Source organism: Hippoglossus hippoglossus, chromosome 24 (assembly GCF_009819705.1).
Source record: "Hippoglossus hippoglossus isolate fHipHip1 chromosome 24, fHipHip1.pri, whole genome shotgun sequence".
NCBI classification, from domain to species: domain Eukaryota; kingdom Metazoa; phylum Chordata; class Actinopteri; order Pleuronectiformes; family Pleuronectidae; genus Hippoglossus; species Hippoglossus hippoglossus.
Window position 1 is genome coordinate 20,594,027 of NC_047174.1, and position 25,399 is coordinate 20,619,425.

General features: G+C 40.4%; 1 protein-coding gene across 1 annotated transcript; it reads right to left on the reverse strand.

Moving 5' to 3' along the window:
* Nucleotides 1-355: 355 nt before the first annotated feature.
* On the reverse strand, nucleotides 356-25,123 carry kcnk10a (potassium channel, subfamily K, member 10a). Its single transcript, XM_034580462.1, has 7 exons — nucleotides 24,662-25,123; nucleotides 21,449-21,834; nucleotides 8,136-8,253; nucleotides 6,373-6,533; nucleotides 5,343-5,535; nucleotides 3,681-3,823; nucleotides 356-2,305 (listed from the first exon to the last, which is right to left on the reverse strand). The coding sequence occupies exons 1-7, from the start codon at nucleotides 24,714-24,716 to the stop codon at nucleotides 1,637-1,639; spliced, it is 1,725 nt and encodes a 574-aa protein (XP_034436353.1). The 5' UTR covers nucleotides 24,717-25,123; the 3' UTR covers nucleotides 356-1,636.
* Nucleotides 25,124-25,399: the final 276 nt, after the last annotated feature.

Below are 25,399 nucleotides of genomic sequence, written 5' to 3' on the forward strand. Positions count from 1 at the left end.
TGACAATAAACACATAGTGGAATTGTTACATTTAGATCAAGCCTCTCTTGTGTTACTATTTTACTCCTTGACCAGAGCTTTTTTGGGTCATGATCGTTTTTGTCTTTTACTTGTGTTCTGACTTGAGCCACATATGGAGTCACAGCACCGAGTTGGGGGTCCATACTGTGTCAGACCTTATTTAAAATATTTACAATCATCTCATTGGCATCCATTAAATTTAACATTTCATTTCAGTATGCTAACACTTTGAGAACAGATCCTATTTCTGTCCAGCCTTGTCTGATTTTATTTGAGTCTAACACCAGGCTGACAGCTTGTGGAGCTTCATCATCTTGGATGTGACTAACATCCTCTACTTCTATGTTAAAGGATATTCCAGATTTATTGCAACAGGATACAAGCTTTTAAGAATCTGGACATTACAGTTTTGGCCATCATTTCTATCAGTGATGATAACAATGCACTCACCAAGTGAAATGTTCAAATCTGGGACCATGTCAACAAGTCTGATAACGAGAGAAGAAGTCTGTCAGACATTAGAGAGGAGGTATACTATTCAGCTTTGCTACTTAAATGAACAGCCTGACACCATCTAGGAGGGACCAGTAACCCAATGTCTAAGTAAGGTTCTTATTTTCTCCTGAAAGTTAAATATAGTACTGGCCAAAGTTTTGGAAAAACAACCCAATATTTCTGTCAAAGGTCCAGAGAGGATAACCAGTAGCTACATGTTGGATTTAAAGTAAAACACAAAATACACTGAACACAAAACATTGAGGTATGTATACCAAATGAATGGGTCAGTGCACACACACATCTTTCAAAAGTGCAAGAAGGTCTGCATTTCCAGCAACAACACAAAGATAACCTGGTTAATTAAAACTTAGACATCTTTGTGAAATATTCACCCATTGTTGAACCCCTAAGATCATTCTCCAGATATTAAAAGAACAACACCTGTCAAGATGTTTCAACATGGACAGCAGACAAGCACACATTTGAATACCACTGCATGTATACAGTCCAGACTCTTGAGGCTACACAGATGGACAAGGTATATTGTATGCTTGAATTAACAACAGCTGTCATAAAGGTAGGTTTATCATTTATTATACACGTGAATCAACAATGGTGTGAACAAACAGCAAGTGTCACCTTCGTTTACTCGCTATTTGTGCATGATACAGAGAATTCAGAACTGACCTTAAACTTTGGCAAGGGCTCATAAGACAGGCGCAGTTGTGTTCATCGTTGCTGGTTGACGTACACATGTGAGTGCGTCATACTGAGATTACATTAGCTCAGTACAGTGTTATCCTGACTGAGAGACATGATGGCCACAGTTGCAAGGCTCAGACTTAAGTTATTATCATTTAAACACCTATTAGCTGATGACTTTTTTAATATGACCACCATTTGGCATAGCACGATTGCAGAGACCCCACCACGTCTTACATTTATAAAACACAATATGTGTCCATCAGATCCATAGAGCACAGTGAATTCTGTGAACATTACAATATGTAACACAATGGGACAAGTATAGTCCCTACTTAAGAACACACAGGAATAAGGGAGACCCAAGGCACTACCGGCGGTTTTTAAAATCTCCTCTTGTAGGAGTACATTCTGTTTATGGGACCATCTCACTACGCAGCTCTTTTGCTTCAAGTGTTTCATTCTCTTTGGTCGGCTCTGATATAAACCCATTCAGTGGCTTACAAACTTCCACAAACAGTGGGAAATCTGACAAGCTAGTATTGCACTCCTTGTCTTCATTTTCATCCTCTCCTTCGTCCTTACTTTTCCCTTCATCTGCAAAGGGTATGCTGCAGTCAAAGGTGGGTGTGCTGCAGCCATAGGCCTCACTGTGAGGCCGGCGAGCCTCGTCTGGGATGTTCTTCTTCAGGTCACGATTCCTGTTGCGCTTGGCCAGCTTTGTGACAGAGCCCAGGCGGTTGAAAATGTTGTCCTCGGATGTGGTTTGGTGGTTGGTGTGCCGGTCGCACTGCTCGGCTCCCCGTAACCGGAGGTTGTTCAGCTTGGTGTCAATGCTCTCCTGCGAAGAAGTTTTGTAGTTGTTGGTGTCCAGACTGTTAAACATTGCACGGCGCTCTGGGGAAAGCATGTCCAGAGACACCGCACGCTGGTCTAGGCCCAACTGACGTCTCTCCATGCTTCGGATGGTGGCGGCCCGCTGCAGCTTGTCATGGACCTCCACACTCATACGTCGACGCGTCTCCCGGAACTCTGCTCGCACATTTGCTTTCCACTCTGCTGCGTGAGCCTTGATCTCTCCAACCTTAGCCAAACAAGGGGAGAAAAAAGGTATTATAACTCAAAAATAATGCTGCAGTCCAATTAGGTCACTTTCGAAATGAATAATTACACATTTTTAATCGATGACATTTCATTAACCTTTACACTCAATAAAAGTTTCTGCAACAATCACAAATAATCTCATTCCAATATACTGGGTATACAGTATTCACAAAATTATGTAGTTTAATTATTTACTTTGCTAACTATTTACAGCTCATAATCATACAGTTTTCAGTAATGGGTCATTGAGAAATGTCTTTGTTTTAGATGGTATAATGGAAAAAACAATAAATTCCCCAGTAAAAATACAAAGCATTTACAACTAATAAGCTCAAATCCCTTTTTGATTGTGCCTCATTCAAAAGAATGAGTGCATACTGTAGTTAGGTCTGTTTATACTGACACTATAGTAACTGACAAGATTGACGGAACATTTATTATTTCAAACATTTAAATTTATAGATCATTTTTTTTAATAATTCATTATAATAATGTATATCAATAATCTATGGCCCTGTTCAGACCTGGTATTAACAAACGTCCTGACAGATCAGATCACATGTGGACACCTGGCATCAGAATGTGTCTCCACATGGGTCTCCAACTGTGACCAGATCTCACTTCAGTTGTGTGTGTGAGTGAGGAAGAGAGAGTGAGTAAAAAAAAAAGATAATCATTATGTGGTGGTCAATGTATATATTAATCCACGAAAAATAAATCCATGGAAACGATATGAAGTAGTGTAAAACTATTTCTGATTCATTATGAAACTATAGTGGGTCAGAGGACATCAGTTGAGGAGGAAGTTGTGTTTACACAGAACAAAAGAAAGTGGCGACATGTGGTCTGGGTGATTGGATATATAATGCCTCCTCAATGGGTGAGTTCACAGCTGTACTTAGAGCTGTCCACTTGTGACCAGATCACTAGAGATGGATGTTAATACCAGGTCTGAACAGGGTAGGCCAGGCTGGCATACTCTTCGACAAACAGGGTGTGTCTCAGTGGGATAATCTCAAGAATCCCACTGCAAGGTGGAAGTCATGTGACAGTCAGAGTCATCTAGAGGCAGCTTTGCTAATGTGAAAAAGGCCCACATTAGTAAAACAGTTTGTGGATAAGTGCTACTCTTCTTCCATTGAGAACTTTGGTGGTGAAAACTTCCAATAGAATATGATTAGGATAAAATCACAGGATCAATTATTCATCATTGAATTAACATAATAATATATAAATCATGAATTATGCAGTCACAATATCGCCAGTTTAATAAATCAGAAGATTTCAAAGCTTGTGCTGCCCTGGTCAGAAATGTAGCATGGTGTCGGTATTAATCATTTCTTATGTGAGCATACCTCTTCTTTTGTCTTTTTGGACAGCACCCTCAGCCAGTCACCAATCATGTTCAGCACTGCAGCAAAGTAAGCTAAACCACCCAGGATCCAGAACCACACCAGTGGTCTGTACCACTTCCGGTATTCAATCTTCCGGTCTCCCCCTGATAAGAAAACAAGGTATGAATACAAAAAGAAGAAGATATCACTTCACAGGTGAATCTCAAAGAAACTTAAACAGTCACAAAATCACACAAAAGTTCATTGGGGTTGGTAGTGTTGTCCTATTTGTGACAATCCTCACACATTGCATCTCCATGAAGAGAGTGGAGCCTGTCTCATTCCACTTATTCTCCTTTCTCTCCAAGTCATACCCATGTCAGGCTATAGATAAAGGGCCAACCAGCAGTACATTTATAGATAAAGGTTCAACCAGCAGTACATTTATAGATAAAGGTTCAACCAGCAGTACATTTATAGATAAAGGTTCAACCAGCAGTACATTGTAGCGTCTATGCTCAGGGACTCTCATATCTAATCCAGATGCCCCAGACAGAGAGGCACCAACTCCAACTCTTTTCTGCATTATATCAGAAGCAAGACGTAAGGACACAATGTGATTAAGGTATGCATGCTTTAGGCTTAACTATCCAATGGGTGCGAACACCTACATGTAACATAGAGAGTGACAGCGATTCTAGCCTTTCGTGGGTGTGCTGTTAGAATGGGAGAGGGATGCTGTGGAAGACATCTTCAGACTTGGGGGTGACAGGTTTGTATATTGTTGCACCTTCTGGTTTCCTTGATGCATACAGTCTACATTAAACTCTTCTGATTAAGACATCAGCTGCTGCCTGAGTTCTCCTTTCACCAGCTTCCAGACAACTTCCATCACACTATTCAATGATCATCTTTACAGGTTAGAGATACTGATAATGGAGTCTACTTTAATAAAGCAATAATCAACTGAATGTCACACCATTGCTGTGAAGCTTTCATCCATCACACACAAACGTCTTCTGATGGACACATCATCAGTGAGACTGAAGCAAAGCCTGAGCTGAGCTGCTGTATAAAATAAATGCATTGCCAAATAAACTGATACTAACACAAAGGGTGTATAGATGATTTACCAAATCTTACAAAAAAAACGGAGGGTTTAGAACTAAGCAATCCACACATGCTTGTGAGGTTTCATCCTTGTCATAGTATTTGAAAGCAGGGACGTTGCTTGGATTACAATTCATAGAGCACAAAACAACCTTCCTCTTGTAACGTCCTTCTCAACCTGCTCACACGACTACTCATCGAGCCAGCGAACAAGCAAGACAGATTGATTCCATTCATGAGCTTTTTTTCCCATCTTTTTTACTGTGACTTAACTCAGGCGTGGGTGCCTGAAGAACTCTGACTTGCAATAACGTGCAATCAGCACAGTCACGTTAATGGACTGTAAATAATTTCATTGTTTACCACAAAACTCGTAATTGCATCTTTATCATTCTAAACTATATCAAATATTTTCTTAATTCGATCTCTTCGTTTTTTCTTCTGTTTTAGTCAAATAAAACATTTTTGAAATAAAAATATAATCATGAATCAAAGTTAAAATCTGTAATCAGGAACTTCGAGGTCAGACATGTCAATTCAAGAATACACCGACAATGACAGACCAGTCCTTACCTGCCACATAGTCTCCTATTCCAACTGTTGTCAGAGTAATGACCACGAAGTATGTGGACTCCAATGCCGTCCAGCCCTCAATGTGTTTGAAGATCACTGCAGGGATGGTGACGAAAAGGATGCAACCAGCCAGGATGAAGAGGAGGGTGGAGGTCACACGGATTTTAGTCTGACTGATCTGGTTGTGTTTGTTCTATCAGAGAGAGTCAGATACACATACAAAGCAGTGTAAGCCATGACATCAGTCTCGTTTTCAGCAGCTCTCGGATTGTACTCCTTTGTGAATGTCCCAGAGCCTGAGAGAGGACAGTGATGCATCAGTCCCAGCAGCTTTATTATCCCATCAGCATGAGCACTGAATATGATGAGAGGAGGATACTGTGTTAACTGTAAATGTCTCTGAGCAGGATGAGCGTCATTAGTTTAACAGGAGACATTTTATTTATGTTTAGCTGTCCTGTGGTGGAAATGTATTCATTTGTGTGTCTTCTGTTTGTGCTGGAAGTAAAATGAGATTCTGAAACTAAAGACACAGATCATACACTTTTGTTTTTGTGTACTTGTCATCATTGTAGCTGTCTGTGTGGCAGAAGAGATTCGGTTTGAATCAACACAGCTGGCTGCATACTCCATTTGTTGCTTCAGCTTCACATCAATCTTTTTCTGATGCGAACTCTTTGCCCATGACTTCGAACAGCTGTGAACTGTTTCACTGTGCAGAGTGCTAATGGAACAGTATCTGCCACCTTATGAGCTCAATTTAATTCACATCTTTGCCAGGTTCATTATTTTGTCTTTCATATGTCCCCTTTGCAGCTGTCAGTTCAAACTCAAATAATATGTACAGTGTGAGTAGCCTGCAGAGACATCTGAGCAAATTGTGCTGTGTGTGTCTCACAAGTTAAATATTACTGGATGTGTTGTCCTCTTGTGTGTTACTGCCCCCCAACGGATGGACCATATTCAAAATGTTCATATACTTTCAACAAAGCTGAGTCATAGATCGTAGGAGATTTACAGTGGGACTCACCCGGAACATCTTCTCCACCTTGGCAATGCTTTTGACAAATATGGTACCGAGCTGGTCCCCAACCCCGGCCAGCAGGAATCCAAACAGTGGGATGCCAAATATTGCATACAGAATGCAGAAGATCTTCCCTCCCTCAGTGCTTGGGGCAATGTTACCATAACCTGGATGAGCAGCAGGAGACAACAAGTAGTTTTATAACATTTACTTTTTATAATGGATGTTCTGTACAAGATGCATGTCCGTTTTTAATTCTAGTAACATTTCACAGACTATTCTGTTCATCTATTATCCTGAATGACACATGGTGTAGATCACATCTGCAAAAAACAAAGAAAGTCTGTTGTCAAATTAAAAACCTCGTCAGCTGCTCTGCTGTGAGTCCTCTAGAGGTGCAAACCACTGGCTCTGATTTTCAAGCTTTCTTTAGCTCCAAAAACACAACTGGGAAACAATGCTAAAAAGTGAACTGACATCCTCCTGACATGTTCACCTCAATTGGTTTTATCTCTCACCTGGCTGCAGTGAATAGAAAAGAATGGAGTAGAATATAAAGCTTTATTGTCATTCTACAGGATACAATGAGGTTAACAGTGCTCCTCAAGTTTAGTGGAAACAACATCTACCACCATAAACATTATTCATCAGCAGACACAATATGCAAAATAAATACATTTCTGGTAAAAAAAATGTATACGTGCTTATTGCATTTGAATAAATAATCAAATAAATGTGATGATATTGCACTGGTTTAATGAAGAGCATCATATGAAGTAGATAGCAGGGTTAAGGCACAATTAATATTATTTTTTGTTAAGTGTTCTTATGGCCCAGGTAATGTATGTTCTGAGTTCTATGAATGCAGCGGGAGGGGGCAGTACTCCAGTACCCCTCATATCACTATTGGGTGTGGTGACAAGTTCTCAAAGCAACCACAGATGCTGGCTGTTTTCGAAGGTGAAACAAACCAGAGAGGGCAGTAAAGCACTGTTTCAGCCTGCTGTTAGTTAGTTGTGAGGACACCACAGCCTGGTTTTTGAGTAGACTGAGGTTTACACACAGGACTGAAGAATAATAATTGGCAATTGTTGTAAAGCAGGGAGATATTTTGTCTCTTGTTCCTTTTATATTCATGATGTAGCGCTGAATTAATATAGCACTTTTCTTTTACAGTTTACGGTACAGTTTTACATTCACCTACTCACATTCATACACTGCATCTAATTGCAGATTGAGTTCAGTATTTTGCCCAAGAACACTTTGGCATGAGGAATGGGGAAGACTGGGACTGAACCATCGACCTTCTGGTTACCGCTCTAACCCCTGAGCCATAGCTGCCCCCTAAATAATGATTCTAGGTAGGGAGTTAATGTTGATGATAAGACTGTGAACATATTATATACAGATGATGTTGTTTGACTTGGTGAACATGAAAAAGATCTGCAGATTCAGCTGAATATTGCTGCAGAATTGTGCTGGAAATAAAGACAAATCACAAATAGTCGACTTCAGGAAAAAGACTTTGGAGGGAAGTTCAGTGGTTTTTAATTTTGGTTCACTAGTGTTATTATATACTGTTCAGTGCAAATATTTAGTATTAACACTGAGCATATGAAAGAGGCCGTAGATACATTCACCTTTTCTGTTGTGTCCCACATATAGAAGATTGGTTTGTTAATATATGGTTTAATCAACAACAACAAAAAAAATAAAATATATATATATATATATATATATATAATAAATATATAATATGATTACAGTACCGATGGTTGTGATGACAGTTCCAGCGAAGAAGAAGGCACTACCCAGATCCCAGTGACTGGAGTTGTAGGACGTGTCACCAATGGGACTCACTCCGGCATTCACAGCCTCCACAGAGTGCTGGGAGGAAAATCAGAGACAGAGCAACATAAGAAAATCTTGGTCCCACTCAGGTGTCTTTGGATGATGTAGATTCCTGGTAGATTGACCATGTCTCCACTCCTTAGTGTCTTTTGGGCTCTCTTTGCTGCTGTGATTGTTGCTACTGCTTCTGTTTTGTATATGTGCATAGTGTTAACTAATACTGACATATCTTCAATCACACTATCAAATCAATCAATCAATCAAATTATATTTATATAGCCCATATTCAAAAAATGCCTAATAGGGCTTAACAATGTGCGCCTCTGCCTTTAAAACTCAAACTGCAATAGAAACAACACATCATTCTCAGCTGTGTGACTCCTAACATTCAGTCATAACTGATCACACTCAATGTTGTTGCTTCTGACACACTCCATGCTTCCTGTTTTCCGGATGACTTTATTAAGGAGTAAATAATATCAGGGAGCGGCTACCGTCACCACTGCCTGTGGTGATAAAAACAGCTGGCCGCTCAGATGCTGTAGGACAGAAGCCAAAGAAGATTACTAACTGAATTTCAACTCCCCATCTCCCCATGAGTATCTGCCACTGTGCTGCTCCTACTCTCATTCATTGATGGTGACATGGCATTTTCTTTCTCAGTCATTTTAGTGTTCCCATGGCAATGCAAAGGAGCTAGAGACGACTACAATCTCAGGTCGGCTTTGCTGCTGTGCTGTCGCTGGTCAACAATCAGGATGTGTTGAATATGAATTATGGGCATTGATTTTTTTCTGCCTGCTTACAGGTAATGCTGTGCTGCTGGCCAATTAGTTTGCTGTGCTGCTAAATCTCTAACCAACAGGAAATAAATCTGTATGGGCTTTATTGATTTGACCTTTTACTCCCGTGGTGGTTGTTTTGAGTGTTTTCTTACAGCTCATGCGGCCTCAAACTGATCATTACAGAATACTTTCGACACACTTTGATAACAGCTGCTGTTTGTATTGAAATGCTTATTGCATGTGGTTAGCTAGAGAGGAGGTCCGGCTTGTAAGAGTTTCTCTGCATAACCTAGGTGCATTTATACTCACCTTGCTGCATTTTCACATGAGATTAACCTACGGAGATGAATCTAAGCTGAGTAGGATTTTGACAGCATTCAAAGGCAATCGGAACATTGTTGTGAACTAGATTCCTGATTTTTGTTTGGGAGTTTTTGGTGAGCTCATTCAACAGAAGTCTTGTCACAATTCAGATTCATTAAGGCTTTGCTCCTACTAATAAGTGAATACTATCTCTGACCAGTCGAGCATTTTAACTCTGAATGAGACGTAATCTCCTTCCATAATGACATAGCTGAAAACACATATCACATAATCATTCACCTACATGGCCATGTGTGTGTCGGTGTCAACAGGAAGCAGATTTAGTACTCTGCAGTTTGTTGCTTGACAACGAAACATAATATGAATCAGGATGAGCAATGGTGAAAAAGTAAGAGCAGGGATATCTTCAACCAACTGTTACAGACAGTAAGTGTTAACATTCACCTCTGGTAGTCGAGTCATGAGATAAGAACAATCTACAATGCAACCCTAGAGTTTCTAACTAAAATGAGGCCAGCAACACTTCCTAAAGTCAGTGTGCATGTAGCCTGAGAACTTCTCAAACACGAGGGGCCTACTCTAACTGCACAACCACTTGTTATAAATGGTTGATTCCTTCACTGAATTGTCTCTGGCTGAAATAATACTCTCTTTCCAACGTACAGCCCAATGTCAGAAATTACTAAACTAAACAGATTTGAAGAGGAAAGCATTTTTTTTTCATTCAGTTCATTTTATTTTATCTCATTGATGACATCATAATTCATAAACTGTTATGTTCTCTACTGATTCCAACTGTCCATCTGCTTTGGTGTGTTGTGATCATTTTTCGTCCACCTTTGCTTCTCTTTGTAGACTTTTGTTTCCTCCAACACAAGGTTCAGCTACATTCCACTAAATCAGCTCATTCCTCACTCCTCACTCAGCTCAACGTACAATCACTGTAAACTGATGACCATCCAAACCTAAATTTTGTTTATTTATTACAACACTGTTAACTCGCAAAATATGTGTACAAGATATATTTAACATATGACGACTTTGATAACAATTGGGCAGGTTCTAGGCCACTCTGTCTTTGTCCAATCCTGTCTGTAATTGTTTGAGATGTAAAAGCTACTTAATGCCAGCTCTATTTATATGGCCAACAGACTTGCAGCTATCTGTAACAGTTGTCACACCATGATTGTTTCTGTGGCTGTGGCAATAAGCTTTTAACCAAATAAGTTGCATACTGTGTATCGCAGCTGAAAAAAGTTTTAGATGAGCTGAATGACCATCATCGTCATTCCACTTGTACTTAAGTCACACCTTTCAAGGGCCTGTAAAGGGAAATTCCTCATATTTCTCTGCCCCCTTATTCCTCCTGTTAAATAACATTGGCTGCCTCTCTGTGTGTGTGGCCCTGCACAGCGGATGGGTTTAATTGAGGTGTGGTGAGGAGGTGCAGAGTCGAAAACATCAGTGATATCACACCCAGTGCCATTCTGCTCTGCAAGTGTCCATCCGAGCAGATGGAGCCTCAGCGTGATGAGTCCCACTCAGCGTGTGGCAGATAGCTGTGTGGCTGGCTGAAGGGCAAAGACACAAGGACAACTGAGTTGCTTCATTCACTGAAAGTCAGCCTCTGATCAAAAGTTCTACTTTGTTAGGTGTGTAGATCAGGCACCCTGATAAAGTAAAGGCTATTATCAGAGTTTTTAAGTCTTAGCTGCAACACACAAGCCTCAGTGCATCGGTTTGGAGATCATCAAAATAATCGCAATAAGAGTATCACTGCTCTGACAAATGGGGATATGTAAAGCCCCAGATAGTGGTGCATGGGTTGCTTCACGCTTGCTGATGGAGGGAGGATAGGGCTTTGGTCCAGTATTCAAGCTTAGTCCCTCTGTGCAATGTACAATTTTGTGATGTTTGCCAATTATTGATGACATTGGAAAAGAGATTCAAAGTCTTTTCTCCATCAAGGAAAATAAAATGGTTTCTGTTTGCTAAAGAAATGAATAATTGAATAATGTAAAATTGAACTGTCTGACTTTTCTGTTTGTATAACTTAATGAGTATTTACTTTAATAAATCGGGTTGGATCTGATGGATTATAGAAGATATGACATTTTATTATATTATAAGAATCTATTCTATGTTATTGTCTCACCTTGAGAGTGCAGGTGTGTGTGTGTGTGTGTGTGTGTGTGTGTGTGTGTGTGTGTGTGTGTGTGTGTGTGTGTGTGTGTGTGTGTGTGTGTGTGTGTTTACAAGATACAGTCAAAACTTGACAGGTTAACAGGTGTGTAAGTGAGATGACTACTAAGTGCTAATGTAGTACAGTAACTGAGTGTATTGATATATGACGGGTCACTGGCTTGTTTGTGAAAAAGTGAAAAAAAAGGGAAAAAAAGTGTGAAATTCAACAGGGAGGCCATCTGGTTCCAGTGCTTTGTTGTCATGTTGTACATTACACTGCAATTCTCTGCTAATGAAAAAGCATAATAACCCATTTTATGAGTAGGCTACCAGTAATTTAAGTGTTTGAAGAAGAAATGTATTGGCTGTAAGTTGTTTCTTTTTTATCATGACTACCATTGTCCCAGTGCTCTCAATCAGAGTATATTTAGGATTTTATTTAGGATTTTTTTTACAGCCCTTACAAATCTCACATGCTATGCATGACAGGAGTATACAGTACACTTGTCTATATGTGCACACTGCACCCTGGTTACCGTCTGCACACAGCATGCAAGCAGCTAGTATTCAGTATTCAACAATACATCAGGAGGAGACAGCTGGATGTTGCTTCACATCAGCATCTAATGTAAACACAGACTAGCAGAAAAGGTATGGCTCTATTATGCAGGTCTCAGGAGAATATAAACTGAAATAATGAATCATCAACTTCATTGCATCGTCCCAAAGGAAACAGTGTGATGCAAAAATAACAGTAAATACAGGAGGAACTTGCAGAGGCCCATGTCAAAATGCAGACAAGCTCCTTAGTTTGTGCTCTCGGTCAGTGATTCTCAACTGGTGGGTCGCGACCCAAAAGTGGGTCTTGGACCCGTTTTCAGTGGGCAAAAATAAATGTTAAGAAAAAAATCCTGTGCTTTTATTTTGAAGGAGATTTTTAATGCAGCGGAGTGGCGTTAATGCCTTGTAATGCTAATAGACAGTGTTGGTTGTCATAGATTCAGCGAGTGAGTATTCTCAGCTAAAGCTACATAATTTGAGTCTTTTTGAAACTACTTCTCAGTAGTTGGACTTTTTTATTTCATGTTTGTGCATGAAAGCACTGTTGAGTCTGTTAGGCTGAAGTTACTGAATTGTTATGTATGTTGTATTACCTTGTGTCCTTAAGATGCACTTTTTGGTTTTTAATTCAAATGCGGCTAATTGAGTGTAAAGGGGAATATTTCCCTCTCTAGCATCGCCACCTGCTGGTCGTTTTGGTTTATCATTAAACTTAAACTTGTTTTTTTGTGTTGGCATACTGATATTCTGTACTATCTCAGGTTCAAACTGCACCATCTTTTCATTAAATACATTTGAGAAGTTGAAAATGTTCCTCGATTTGGGTCGCGGCTTGTCATTATGGGGTGATGGTGGGTCCCGAAGCCAGACCAGTTGAGAACCACTGCTCTAGGTTGATTAACAGGAGTTCAGGTTTACATCAAAATAAACCTAATGTCTGTCATGTCAGGTCAACTAAGCTCTTTTGAGGCCGTATGAATTCTGCCAGGAAAACCCATCTTGTTTGAGTCAACCCAGACTGTCCCTTTTCCATAGTAATATATTTCTATAATGGAGCCAAAATACACAATCCCTAAAAGACAGCTACACTATTCGTACAAAAGATACAAAATAAACAAAAAATATTAAAATAAATAAAAATAATACAGTTCAATGCACTTTAAGCATGTTCATTTGACCTTTAACTAATTTCCTGAATATTGGTGCAGAATTTTAGATGAGGAAACTGTCACCAGGGTTTCATGTTCTTTAACATATTAGCAAATGCACAATGAAAATGGATTCCTAATTAAAACAGTAAAAACAACTTTATAATTGACAAAACTCTTCGAGGCTGTGGTCTTCTGCCCTCTTAGGGTTAGCCAGTGAGAGCTCTACCTGAGCATGACTGCCAGCCATAACCTGTTTCTGTTTAGCCATATAGAAAGGCAAGAAACAGATCGGAAATGGTTCAAATAAAAATGCATCTTATATAATGGTAAGAAAACAAAAGACATTTTGATAGTTTTTATAAACATGCAAAATGTTTGTTTTAAGGCCTTTTGTTTAGTGTTTTGTGATATATATTATGTATATACCTTTATTAGCCATTATCACTAACAATAGGATTCATCATGTTGGGGGAGCAGTATGCTGCAGCCAGGAGGAGTTTGTGGCAGCAGCTTTGTAGCCCCCAATCTATCCAGAAAATAAAAAAACACTTCAGACGTATATTATCTAGTTGACTTCAAGCATAGTGAAAGCCTTACATTTCAAGTCAATCCTGCTTATTGGGTGCAAGCCCTCTTATTTTTTAGGGGAATTCTTCAGTTGTTGCTATTACCGCTGGACCACATAATAAATTATTAATAATGTGACAGAAGATTCATAACCTGAAGGCTTAATTTTGCCTCTATGAGCTAAAAATGTAACAATTATCACTGCATATGTCACGTGTATTGTTAGCAGGCCTTAGGCACCACAGCAAACAGCGAGAGTGCTCTCTCTAAGATTAAGATAAGAGTTGTGCGTAAATCAGGTGGTGCACAGAGAATGTTGTTGCCCCAGAGATGCAGTATATGCAGCAAAAAACTAACTCTGTACTGCAGCACACACACGACACACGAGATATGGAGGCCCTTAAAACTGCAGCTTCTTGTTTTAACATTGTTTTACTGCAGGAGCATGCTTGTTATGTAGCAGCATCACACCTCCCGGCATGATGATCTGAAATCAGTGAGCCTTAGCAGCTGCACTCAGCCCGTTTCCCTGCAGGCTGCAGCCTTTAGCTCATTCCTCAACACACCTTCTCTCCAAAAGAAATTGATCTGATACCTGATAGCTCTCTGGTTTTAAGCCATTTCCTTACTTCGTCTAAGCAAGATTAATGACCACGTCAGTGTTTGCTTTTAGATCCAACACGCAATTGCGGAACTGACCCTAACTGCGGCATATGTGAGATAGTGATAGCTTTGTCAGCTATTTTTGGATTCAGGGGTATAGGAAAAAAGCCAAAGGAAAGGGAGATGACAATGTGATTGGTTTTGTAACTTAATTAACAGATGCAATCTAACTCATGCACTATGGCTAAATTGGACAGAGGGAAAAAGAAAAGCCTTAACAATCAAAAGTTGAGTGCTTAGCTAGGTCCTGTGAAGCACTGCTGTCAGTGCGCTCAACGTGGCACTGCTGCTGTGCAGTATCACCAGAAAGATAATTCAAGGGCACAGGAACAGAAATGTGCAGTGTAGCCATAGTTAGTGTTGTAAATGGGAATGTTTACAATGCAGTTCTCTGAGCCCCTGAACTGTAAGGCAGTTGAATAAAGCTGGCACTGATCCACAGCAGCTTTCTACTTTCAGCTGCAGTGGTTGTGCTCTGCATTATCCTGTCCATTATCATACAGGGTTTCACTACTGCTGAGGCCAATAACCACCCAGGACAAACAACTGGCTGTTACTATGCTGCTTTACAGGTGGCTGTGAGCATTTGGCCATGAAAAACCCTGGTGTTAGCAGAAGAGTGTTGTAGCAACAGGGGGAATACAATCAGCTTTTGATAGTTGTCTTTGAGATTAATTTTCTTTTGCATTAAGCATCAAAACAAGTAGGGATGGGATATACGAGGATTAGAAAGGAAGAGAAAAGCAGCCGTTAAAGCTCTTCAGTTGTAAAAATGTGTGAAATTGTTAGAAAATTGGTTCAAACATAATTTACACTATTATTTGTATTTCTTTAATCAAGCATATTTTTATCTTGACATGAGCAAAGAGCATTTATTTTCAGCAGGGTATTAATTTATAGTCCCTCCAGTTCAATCTGAAAAGTGAAGATAAATATTGTTAAAATATTATTACATTGTGCTTTCTTTGTTTTGACAGTCAGTTGTTGACTACACACGGATGTAGAGACATCTAATATTTTAACATAATTGCACTGAATCATAACGCATGTTAGGCGTTATGATGTTCGACCCCTCTCTCTGGACTTTAATTGAATACCCCTGCCTTATAGCGTCGTGGCTGCAAGGACACACGCACACTTTCTGCAGAGCCTCACATAGACCCGTTTTGTGCCATGGGGACCCTTGTATATTTGGCAATCTGTACATGGTTCACCTGTCCTCCACTTGAAACAGAGGTTCTTACTTAGTTTGGATCACTGCAAAAGTAGGATTCCTCATCGTAGCATTTTGGAAAACTAGTTTTAAACGAGAGCTGCTCTTATCAATGTCCAGTTGTTGGTGAATGAAGGCGAGGACCAAAAAATGTGCTTTTTTAAATGAAAACAACCATCAGAAAACAATGCTACTGCGCTGTCAGACCCGTTTTCTCACTCTCTTAGAGCTGTGGAATGGGATGCCATGTTGGCAAGCTGATTTCCCCCGAGCAGAAATACAGTCATCTATCTTTACCACAGCTCTCTATTACTTCGTTTGAAACTCATGCAGTCAATATCACACACCCTGTGCAACTTAATTGTTATCTTTTATGTGCATCAAACTCCCTCCTTTGGTTTCCTGCAGAATGGCTCTTTACCTTTCCTTTTCGGTGAGATATGGTACATTCAGAATAAATTCCAAGGTCAAATCTCTGCAGTGTTCACGCAATTTGATCGGCTCTGGCTCCAGTGATCGTGATATAAGTATGACACTGTGTGTGTTTGAACTGTGTTTCACAGCATTAAACATCTATCCATCACACTGCTCATAAACTGAAAACACCACAATTACACCTTATTTTGATACAGTTTATAGACTACACACAGCATGGCATGGCAAAAAACACTCATGTTACACATGACCAGACACTGAGTGGATGAGGTGGCACTGATCCATTTTTCAAGCCTGCTTGTTAGCTAGCTGCTCATTGATGAACATATTGTTGATGATGTCAATAAAACAGAATTTAAAAACTATTGAAACCATTATGCTGGAATTCAGTGATCAACCTACTCCAGCAGTCACAAACGTCACAGGTAAGTGTTTTCAAATGTGACATGAAGAGTCTTCAATACAGCTGGAACTGTCCAACCAGAAGTTCACCCAGGAGCAGAATGTGACTTCCATAACAAATGTTTACTAATGTGCCACTATAAATGTATGTATTAAACACTCAAACTCTTATGTGTTTACTGAAGCCACAGTTTATGTAATTGAACAGTGTGTTTGACACATGAACCTAACATGATTGAACTGAACTGAGAACATTTTCCTAAGACTACAGAAGACTTACCCATTTACCTTTTGTCTTATAATAAATAAAATATATAATAAATAAACAGGTCACTTTGGTCAATTAATGTTTTCATTGTCATAAATGCCATAAGGTCACATAAGGAAAGTATTAACTAATATCTTTCTCAATTGCCGATGCTTAATTTGTTTAAAACTAAAATGTCTACTTAAAGGCTTGTGATTAATTCCAAACTCTGACAACACGTCCATCAATGTGTTCTTCTATGATTACAATACTGTACATGTTGCTGCTGTTACTTTAGACCAGATGTGATCCCTAAAATTATGACTTAAGCCAAGAGTTTCATAGATAACTTTATTGCAAATTGAACTACGTTATTTATTTACAATCAACCAACAAAAAACGAGGATCAAGGTAAACATTATCTTAATTATCACAAGAAGATTAATCTCTAGTGCTTAATATTTAGTGAGTATAAATTACAGTAGAAATGTTACAATTGAGAAAGAACAATAGTAAAGTTGTACTTCATGTAAACCTTACAGTACTTGGTGCAGTAGTCTCAGCTTTGTAAGAGTAAGGTCCAAAGCCTGGGTGGAGGAACAGAAGCTGCTCTTTCATTTAAAATGAGCGACAGCATGTCGTTAGACTGTAATGATGGTGATAGCTGCTCTGATGTCTGTTCATGTTCTGCAGATTAAAACATAGTTGGCAATATTTTACACACTAACATTAACACTTTTACCATTGATTTAAGCATTTACCATGCCTGTTTCCAAAGGGTAATGTTTAAATCCACCAAAACTGGCTGTTATATTGTACTATGTCAGTCAGCACATCACTGTGACCTTTGCCCAGGGGCAACAGAGGGAAGTTAGCTTCTATCTGTATCCTGTCCATTAAATGGATTGTGTTGAATAAACTATAAAAACAGGAAGGAAATAAAGCTTATTGGGACTGATTAGTGTAATAGGAAGGACAGTGGTTGGGGTGTTTTCAATGAAGACAGGAGGGAGGGAAGATGACTGAGAACTTGCACAGACATTGGGCCTCATTCACCAATATCTTGTTAGGTTTAAAAAAAAAAAAAAGTTCTTAAGAAAGTTTCTAAGAAAAATCTATGTTAGATTCATAAAGTGTTCTTAAACTGCAGAATTGTTTGCACCTGCACTCGTAAATGGATAAGTGTCTAATTAGCAAGGGTTAACACCCACAAATGCCCATAAAAGGGCATGAAATGAGAAGTGCATTTAAGAAGTCAAGAATGAATAAACAGAAATATAGAGACGGTGGCACACTGAACTCAACTATTTAAAACTCTTATATTTTGTAGTCTCAGCTGTGGATACAAAATAACTTTTTAAAAAAAACGCTACGTGGGATACAGTAACATTATGACTGAAAGCTGTCAGGAGAAAGACAGCTGAAGTAAAAGAATACTTTGATCTCAAATCTGAGGTCAAAAGAAATATTGTCAAACACTGAGGAGAGGGGGGGGGGGGGACAGGCTGCAGCGGCAACCAAAATGGTGGACCTCCACATGCGCAGAAGCACCTCCGCGCTTGACAGGAAATAATGCGATCGTAGCAAAAGAAGTTTGTCTTCCTCTGTGGTTTTCTCTCCCGCGAAGTGAGGGTTCAGCTGCAGCTATACTTCTGTTGACACCAGTCATTCAGTTTTCAGTGAGGACACCTTTCAAATTACAGAAAAACAATTCAGTCAAGACATGATGGATCACAATGAAGGAATCGTACATCTGAACTGAATGTAGTGAACTTAGTGTCTGATGTAATTCCTACACAGTCAGTGAAATCGGACGGATACACTACATAACTAAATAGACTTACACACTCCCTTTGTTCACCTGCTGAACTTTAGACATACTGCAGGTAATTACAACAACCAGGACAAAACACAGACAGTTAACGCTAAAGTTTAACAACATGTAAAACGATACCTAAACATTATGTTAAACTGAACTATGGCGACGTCCTCATGGAGTTTTAATATCTCACATTAATGCAGCTCACATTGTTTAAACGTGTGCCAGAAACAAAACAAGCTTCGCAATCTTAACGTTGGTCAAATCGAGCTTAACTTCAACACCTGGTTAACGCAGGTTAGCAGCCCTGAGGGAACTGCTACAGCAACGCTATCGTCTCACTAGCTAGCTTGGTTAGCATCATAATTCACATTCATTGTGACAGTAATTAGCACGCTAACAGTTTGACCTTCTCCGGTCAGAACACATAGAAACACACAGCTTTTGTGAAGCACAGTGAAAACATGTTAAGATAACAAGAGTTTACCCACCGAACAAACTGGATTTCAGCTCCTCTGTAATTATCGGTCCCTCCCAATGCAAACGTGAAGGCACCTGTTGCCAAGGCTCTTACGGAGGCGTCTATTGCCCATGCTGATGTGGAGATCCGCCATTATGTCTGCATCCAGGTCCCTCTCTGCTGCTCAGCTATCTGAGCTGGAGCAGCACGCCATTGGTTACCCAGCACTGCATCTGTGGATGCCCGAGCCTGACGGTACATGGACAGGGCTCGGACAAAATGTTTTAAATAATGGGAAAACAAGCAGTAGTCTGTGTCAGGGACAGAGGGACACAAGGGCAGCTTACATGATCTGCATCAGGCTCGGGTCAGACACGGGTTCATTCCGGGCTCAGCGCACATTGAGCCCACTGCACCCAGCCTCTCCTGAGCATCTCCCATCTCAGAGACAGAAAGTCAGCTGGGTTTTCAGAATCAACAGGCAAAAATTGGACGGAACATTTGAACTAAAAGCTGTAAAACCATGGAACATGTGACACAAAACAACGTGTCAAACTTAATGTCCATGTGTCTAAAATCTCTGAGACACTTTGCAAGTGTAAAAATATGCACTGAAGCTTTTTTGAGATAAAAATTATTAAATATTAGGGTAATTTAAATCTTATCATACAACTGCAGAATAAAAACGTGATTATTTTGCACAAGAATCTCAATAGTCAAGTGTACATAAGAGTGATCTTGAGTATTGCGTACATTCGGTTCTTACATAAGAACAAATCCCAGATAAGAAAACATTGATGAATGTCCGAATCTTCTTAAAAAAATGTTGGTTTTAAGATATTTCTTCTTCAGAACAGTTGGTGAATGAGGCCCGTTGTTCTCTTTGTACAGATTATTGTGACACTCAGAGAAAGCCAAAGTACATAGAAAGAATTGTTCCACTAGTTAGTGTTTAACGAAGATTATTTGTGGCCATCGCCACACATAGATTTTATATTTCCTAAAGCTGTGTGCAGCACTTTGATTGGCTCATCACCTCCTGGCTCCACCCTATCACGGACTGAAAAACTAATAAATCAATCAATCAATAATACATATCAATTTATTTATTTATGTTTATATTTATTTATTTCTGTATTTATGTGGTGTGTGTTAAGGTCAGATAACAACCACATTATATATTACATATAACTATCTTCACACTAGAAGAGCTAGTTTGTGAGGTGCTATCTTTTTAATTTAGTGATGGGTAACCGGACAAGTTTGATCAATGAACAGGTGGTACATTTGGCCAATGACTAAGACGAGACAATGAAGAAGCAACAAAGAAAAAAAAACTACGACTGAAGTCCAGACTAGAATTTAGTTTACAAATAATTTTACCAAAATTGCTCTTAATTTTTGTTTGCAAGACAAAATATAAACTTTTCTTTTCAATGCAGCAGTTCCTTCTCCTGTGCTGCAGCCTGCAGCTATCTACGTGGCCGGTGTTATGTCACAGAGTTTCATTGTGATAGTATTTTGCTACAGTAGATTTATAAACCCCACAGTCCTGAGCATTGTAAAAGTAGAATTTATTGTAGGGTTATTGTACGAGGTTCTTTTGTTTCCTCTGGATTCTCAGGGTTTGTGTTATCTTACAAATATCAATGGTTGACTCATATTGCAAGAGTTTGATTGAATTTGATTTGCTATTGTCGCTGCATCTATCCCCGACCTCATTGTTTCATTCTCTTTCATGCAAAAAAGTGTGGTTGACTAAATGTTAATAAAACTAACATTGACTTGTTTTAAATCTCAGGACAATCTCTTTGTTCAACCAGCACACCAAAACCCACAGTTCATCAGTTGATCAACTTCTCATTATAAACTAAGTTTACATGGACACCAATATTTCGATATCAACCTGATCAAGATAATAGTCTGAATAAGACACTGCCATGTAAACAGCCATTGTTGATGACCTTAAACCGAATAAGGTTATAGTAGGAATGAGAAATAATCAAATTTAGACATGTGGAGTATTCTGATCTAAGTCCGATTATGTATATGTCTTAATGACATTATAATGTCCTATTTAAGTTTTCGATGCATTTTGCAACATCGACATAACAACTGCTTGATGACTCATGCTCTGGTTAAAGTTTTTTTACCCACAAAAAAACATCTCAGGGAATATTACACCAAGGAGTTTCAAGGATGTATGGGAGCCATTAATACATTGAGACGTTTGTATGTACGAGACAGTTCAGTGTGGTTTGTATCCAGTTCCAGGGTGTCTGGCCGAGTGTGGAGTATGCGTGGAGCTTGAGTGGCGTCTGATCAATATGAAGCTCAGGTTTCAGTTTACCTGAGTCCCCACTGGGGACCACATCCAGGCCTGAGGAAAGGCTGGGGTATCGACCGCCAGATGCTCTTACCTTGATGATAGCCTCCAGCTCATCTGGGGACACACATAAGTGTTTCTGCAGGAAGGCTGCTTTCTCTGCTGTGATGGTGATCTTCTGGTTGTTTTCAAAGGGCTGCTCCAGAGCTTGGAACACCAGGCCCCCTGCCACCAAGTAGGCCACCACCACCACAAACACAGCCAGCACCGTCTTCAGCTTCATCATGGTGAATGGGGCTGAGCCATCAGCCACTGCCTCCATGCTAACCACCATGCTGGCTGGGCGGGACGAAACAGAAAGCCTCGGCACTGCGCAGCCCATCGGGTTCTGCATGGTGGCCAGGCTGGCGTGCACCAGGCTGGACTGCAGCATGCCTGGCTGCACCTTCTTCGGGGGGACCAGGTTGGTCTGTACTTCCACTGCAACAAAGGACAGTAATATCTGTGTGACATAGTGATGTTACCTGCTGATGAACAGCATAAATGAAAGAATTGGTAATGACAAACTTATCTGCTTTCACCATCAGTTAAAAAGATCAGAGACGGACTGAATTCATCTTAACAGACTGTGAGAATTTAACAAGGCTTATCAATCTACTACTTCCAGACATTTCTGTCTTTCTGTCCGTCTCTCTATCTGTCTGTATGTGGAATGTATTTCTTGAGAACCATTAATCTTATCAGCTTCATACTTATCAAATGCTATCAAATTTGGTGCAATTTTGACATGACTGTTCAGTAATAATAAACTTTAAATAAACAGGTGACCGGCACTCCAGCAGAGGCAGCTTGGAGTCATCAGTGTAAGTGACATTGTCGATCATGACAACAGGCACGTTGAAGACAACAGCTGATTCTTCACTTCTGGGTTTTTGCGTAGAGTCATATTTAATCAAACCTTGACAGCTCTTCCTGCAGCAGCAGTGGTGCAGCTTCTGGGTTTTGTGAACTGACTAATTGCTGCAACTCAATTACTGCAGGTCATTTCAAAAGTTTTAGAAAGAAGGCAGCAACCAGTATTCCTACAGGTATGTTTGAATTTGGCACTGCACTAACTACATGTAATCTCAAAAAGCCATTTCTCCCCAGGAATATTATTTGCCTGTTTGATGTCTGTCTCTTCCAAACCTGATGGAACTAAAGAGCAGACAGGCAGTAGATGGAAGACTCTAATGTGATTCAAATTTGATTTACCAACAGCTATTAAGCACAGCCTTATGGTGAAGGGTCAGACTCACATTAAACACATGCAGATGTCGCTCTCTATCTAAGCCTGTATCATGATGAACTGACAGAAATTTTGAATTTAATAAAAAACACATTTATTTCCCAGATCACTTCATCCCAGATACCTTTGCCCTTTCCTCTGTCTGCATGACGCCTGCTCTGTATGCAACGGGTGCCAATTTGTTTTAAATCATGGGCGCAGCGTGATGAAGTTGATGTGTGTTGCACTCAAATGTCAGGATGTCTTGCCCCTGCAGCATCGTTTTTTACCATTTTTTTAACATCTTTCTTGCAAGTTTATACAAGCGCTCCACTTAATAAATAGCGGAGGGATCCGTGGCTCAGGAGGCCCAGCAGGTCATCCACTAAACGGGAGACATAGTGGGAAACTCCAAACTGCCCCTGATGGCTGTCCCTTCAGTGTGAGTAGAATTTGTGAGTGAGACAGAAATGCTGTATATGGAAGTGGTGTGTGTCAATGCGACTTGCAGTGTAAAGTGCTTCGAGTGTTAGGAATAGAAGAGTGCTCTATAAATGCAGTCCATTTAACCCTGTAATCCACAGAATCACCATCACAACAAATCCGCACAGAACCTGGAATAACCAATCAACAATATTTATGTTTTTGACTGTTGATCAGACAAAATAAACATACTGAAGAAATCACCTTGGGCTTAAACAATTTTTTAAATTAAATGACTCATGGGTTGATCAAGGAAATAAGTGATGAAACAGTCAAAAATAAAACGATGATTAGCAGCGCAGGAAAGTACAATTATAGAAAAATTGAATATAGGTTTTCTAGGCAGACGATCTTACCTCAGTGACTACTAACTAGCTTTTATCTGAAATTTTACAGCATCTCTTAATCTTCACCAGCAGATGAAGACCAAACAGAAATTCCTTACAGGTGACATAACAGCTGGCTAGATTGTGAGACGCAGTTGAAAGCTCCAGAGGAAGCAACCTTGATTTTGATCATTACTATAATAGAAATGGCTATATCTCACCGGTGTACCTGAGTAAAAGTGTTCCATCTCCAAAACATATTGCTACATGTCACACCTTCTCCTGTGACGCTGCTAATGATCAACACATGTGCTAGACTCCAGTCAGTGTTGATTGGCTCCCAGAGGGACTGACGGCCCAAAACACATGATACTTTTTATCATCTGCTCACTAAACACTGTTATGCAACAGCAGGCTGGGGAATCGTGACTGTTGCGCCTCGTCTTGCTGACACCAGGGACACTTGTAAACCAGTGGAGCGCTTTGGATGTGTGTCTTTGCTCCCGTTGCAGGGGAGATGATGAACGGATGGGCTTCAGGGACGATACGATTAACGGTCTGAAGATCACACATGTCTCCAGAAGCCCATGTGCTGACCGTGTAAACCACCCACAGACTGTAACGCCCGGGCCAACGTGTGCTGATGCTGCCGCGCTGGGGAGGACGTGACACACATGTAGGATTTGTGGGCATCTCCCCGCCAGCTGAATGAGGTAATGTTTCACTCAGACCCTGCGTGCACCCCCCCACTCCCCCCACTGCATCACACTAAAGCATGTGGTGGCTATACGGTGTATGGTGGTGACTGACAGCTCCTGTTTTCCAAAGTAGTGTCGTTGTGGCCATGGTTTACTGATCGTAAATTCCTCCTGGTGTGTCCCCGTGTCAGCACAAGTTCCCCCCATCCTCCTGAATACAACTTCAGCATCAGCCTCTGCTGTACCGTGCGTTTCTGGAAACTCAAACTGTGGTCAGCATGGATTTGTTGAAGCCTGCTGGAGCTGCATGGGAGGCTCCAGGGAGAGCCCGTGCGGCAGCAGGTACAGTTTGACAGACTGCAGCATTTCATTTCAAAGCACACATCATGAGATCATCTGAAAAATGAATTGGAGCCATACATTGCACTGTAGAATCTAATGGGGGGGAATTCAGCGGGAACCACGGTCCTTTACCGTTCAGCAGCCTCTGCACAAAAACAACAATGCACTATTACAGTAATTGATGGTCTAACCTGGTGGAGGGTTTATGTTCCCTGGTTTTCTTGGATTCTCAATCGGAAATTTCATCTTGTTTCTCTGGCTGTTGTTGCTGCTGCCGAGGGAAATAGATGTCTTCAGTCTCTCGGGCTCCCGTCAGTCGACTTTAACCGAGAGAGGATGGAAAACGGCAGGGTGTAGAAACACATCGTCCGCGGCATGTGCTGCTGCTGTAATGTCTGTCAGGCTGGCTGGATGCAGCTCCTCTTCTGTCTTCAGGAGCTCACACCCTCCGATCGCCGCATCCCCGTCTGCATTGTGGAGAAGTAAACACCGTGGGCGCGCGCAGCGGGAGACCTTCTCCATTGAAGAATGCAACGCTTACATGGTGCTCGATTGTGTTTAAATTGTATTTGCTTCAGTCTGCCTGAGCGGCGACTCTATACTGCCAGTTAAAACGATCGGGCGTCCACGCCACGCAGCACCGGCTTACCAGGCTGCTGCGCACTACAGCGTCAGTTCAATGGGAAGGAAGGACAGAACCAGTTCAAACCTGGAATTAAATGCACCCATTAATCTCAGCGTTGTGCGTTTAATATATTGTTGAATAATATAATGAACAAATTCTCCATAACTCGACGGCTGTTTAAGGATAAGGTTTTATTAGTGTATCTGTGTTACCCTGCATACCAGCAAATGTGTGTGTGTGTGTTAGAAGGATTATGCAAAATCTACCACATTCAAATACATTGGTAGATTCAGAAATGATTTTC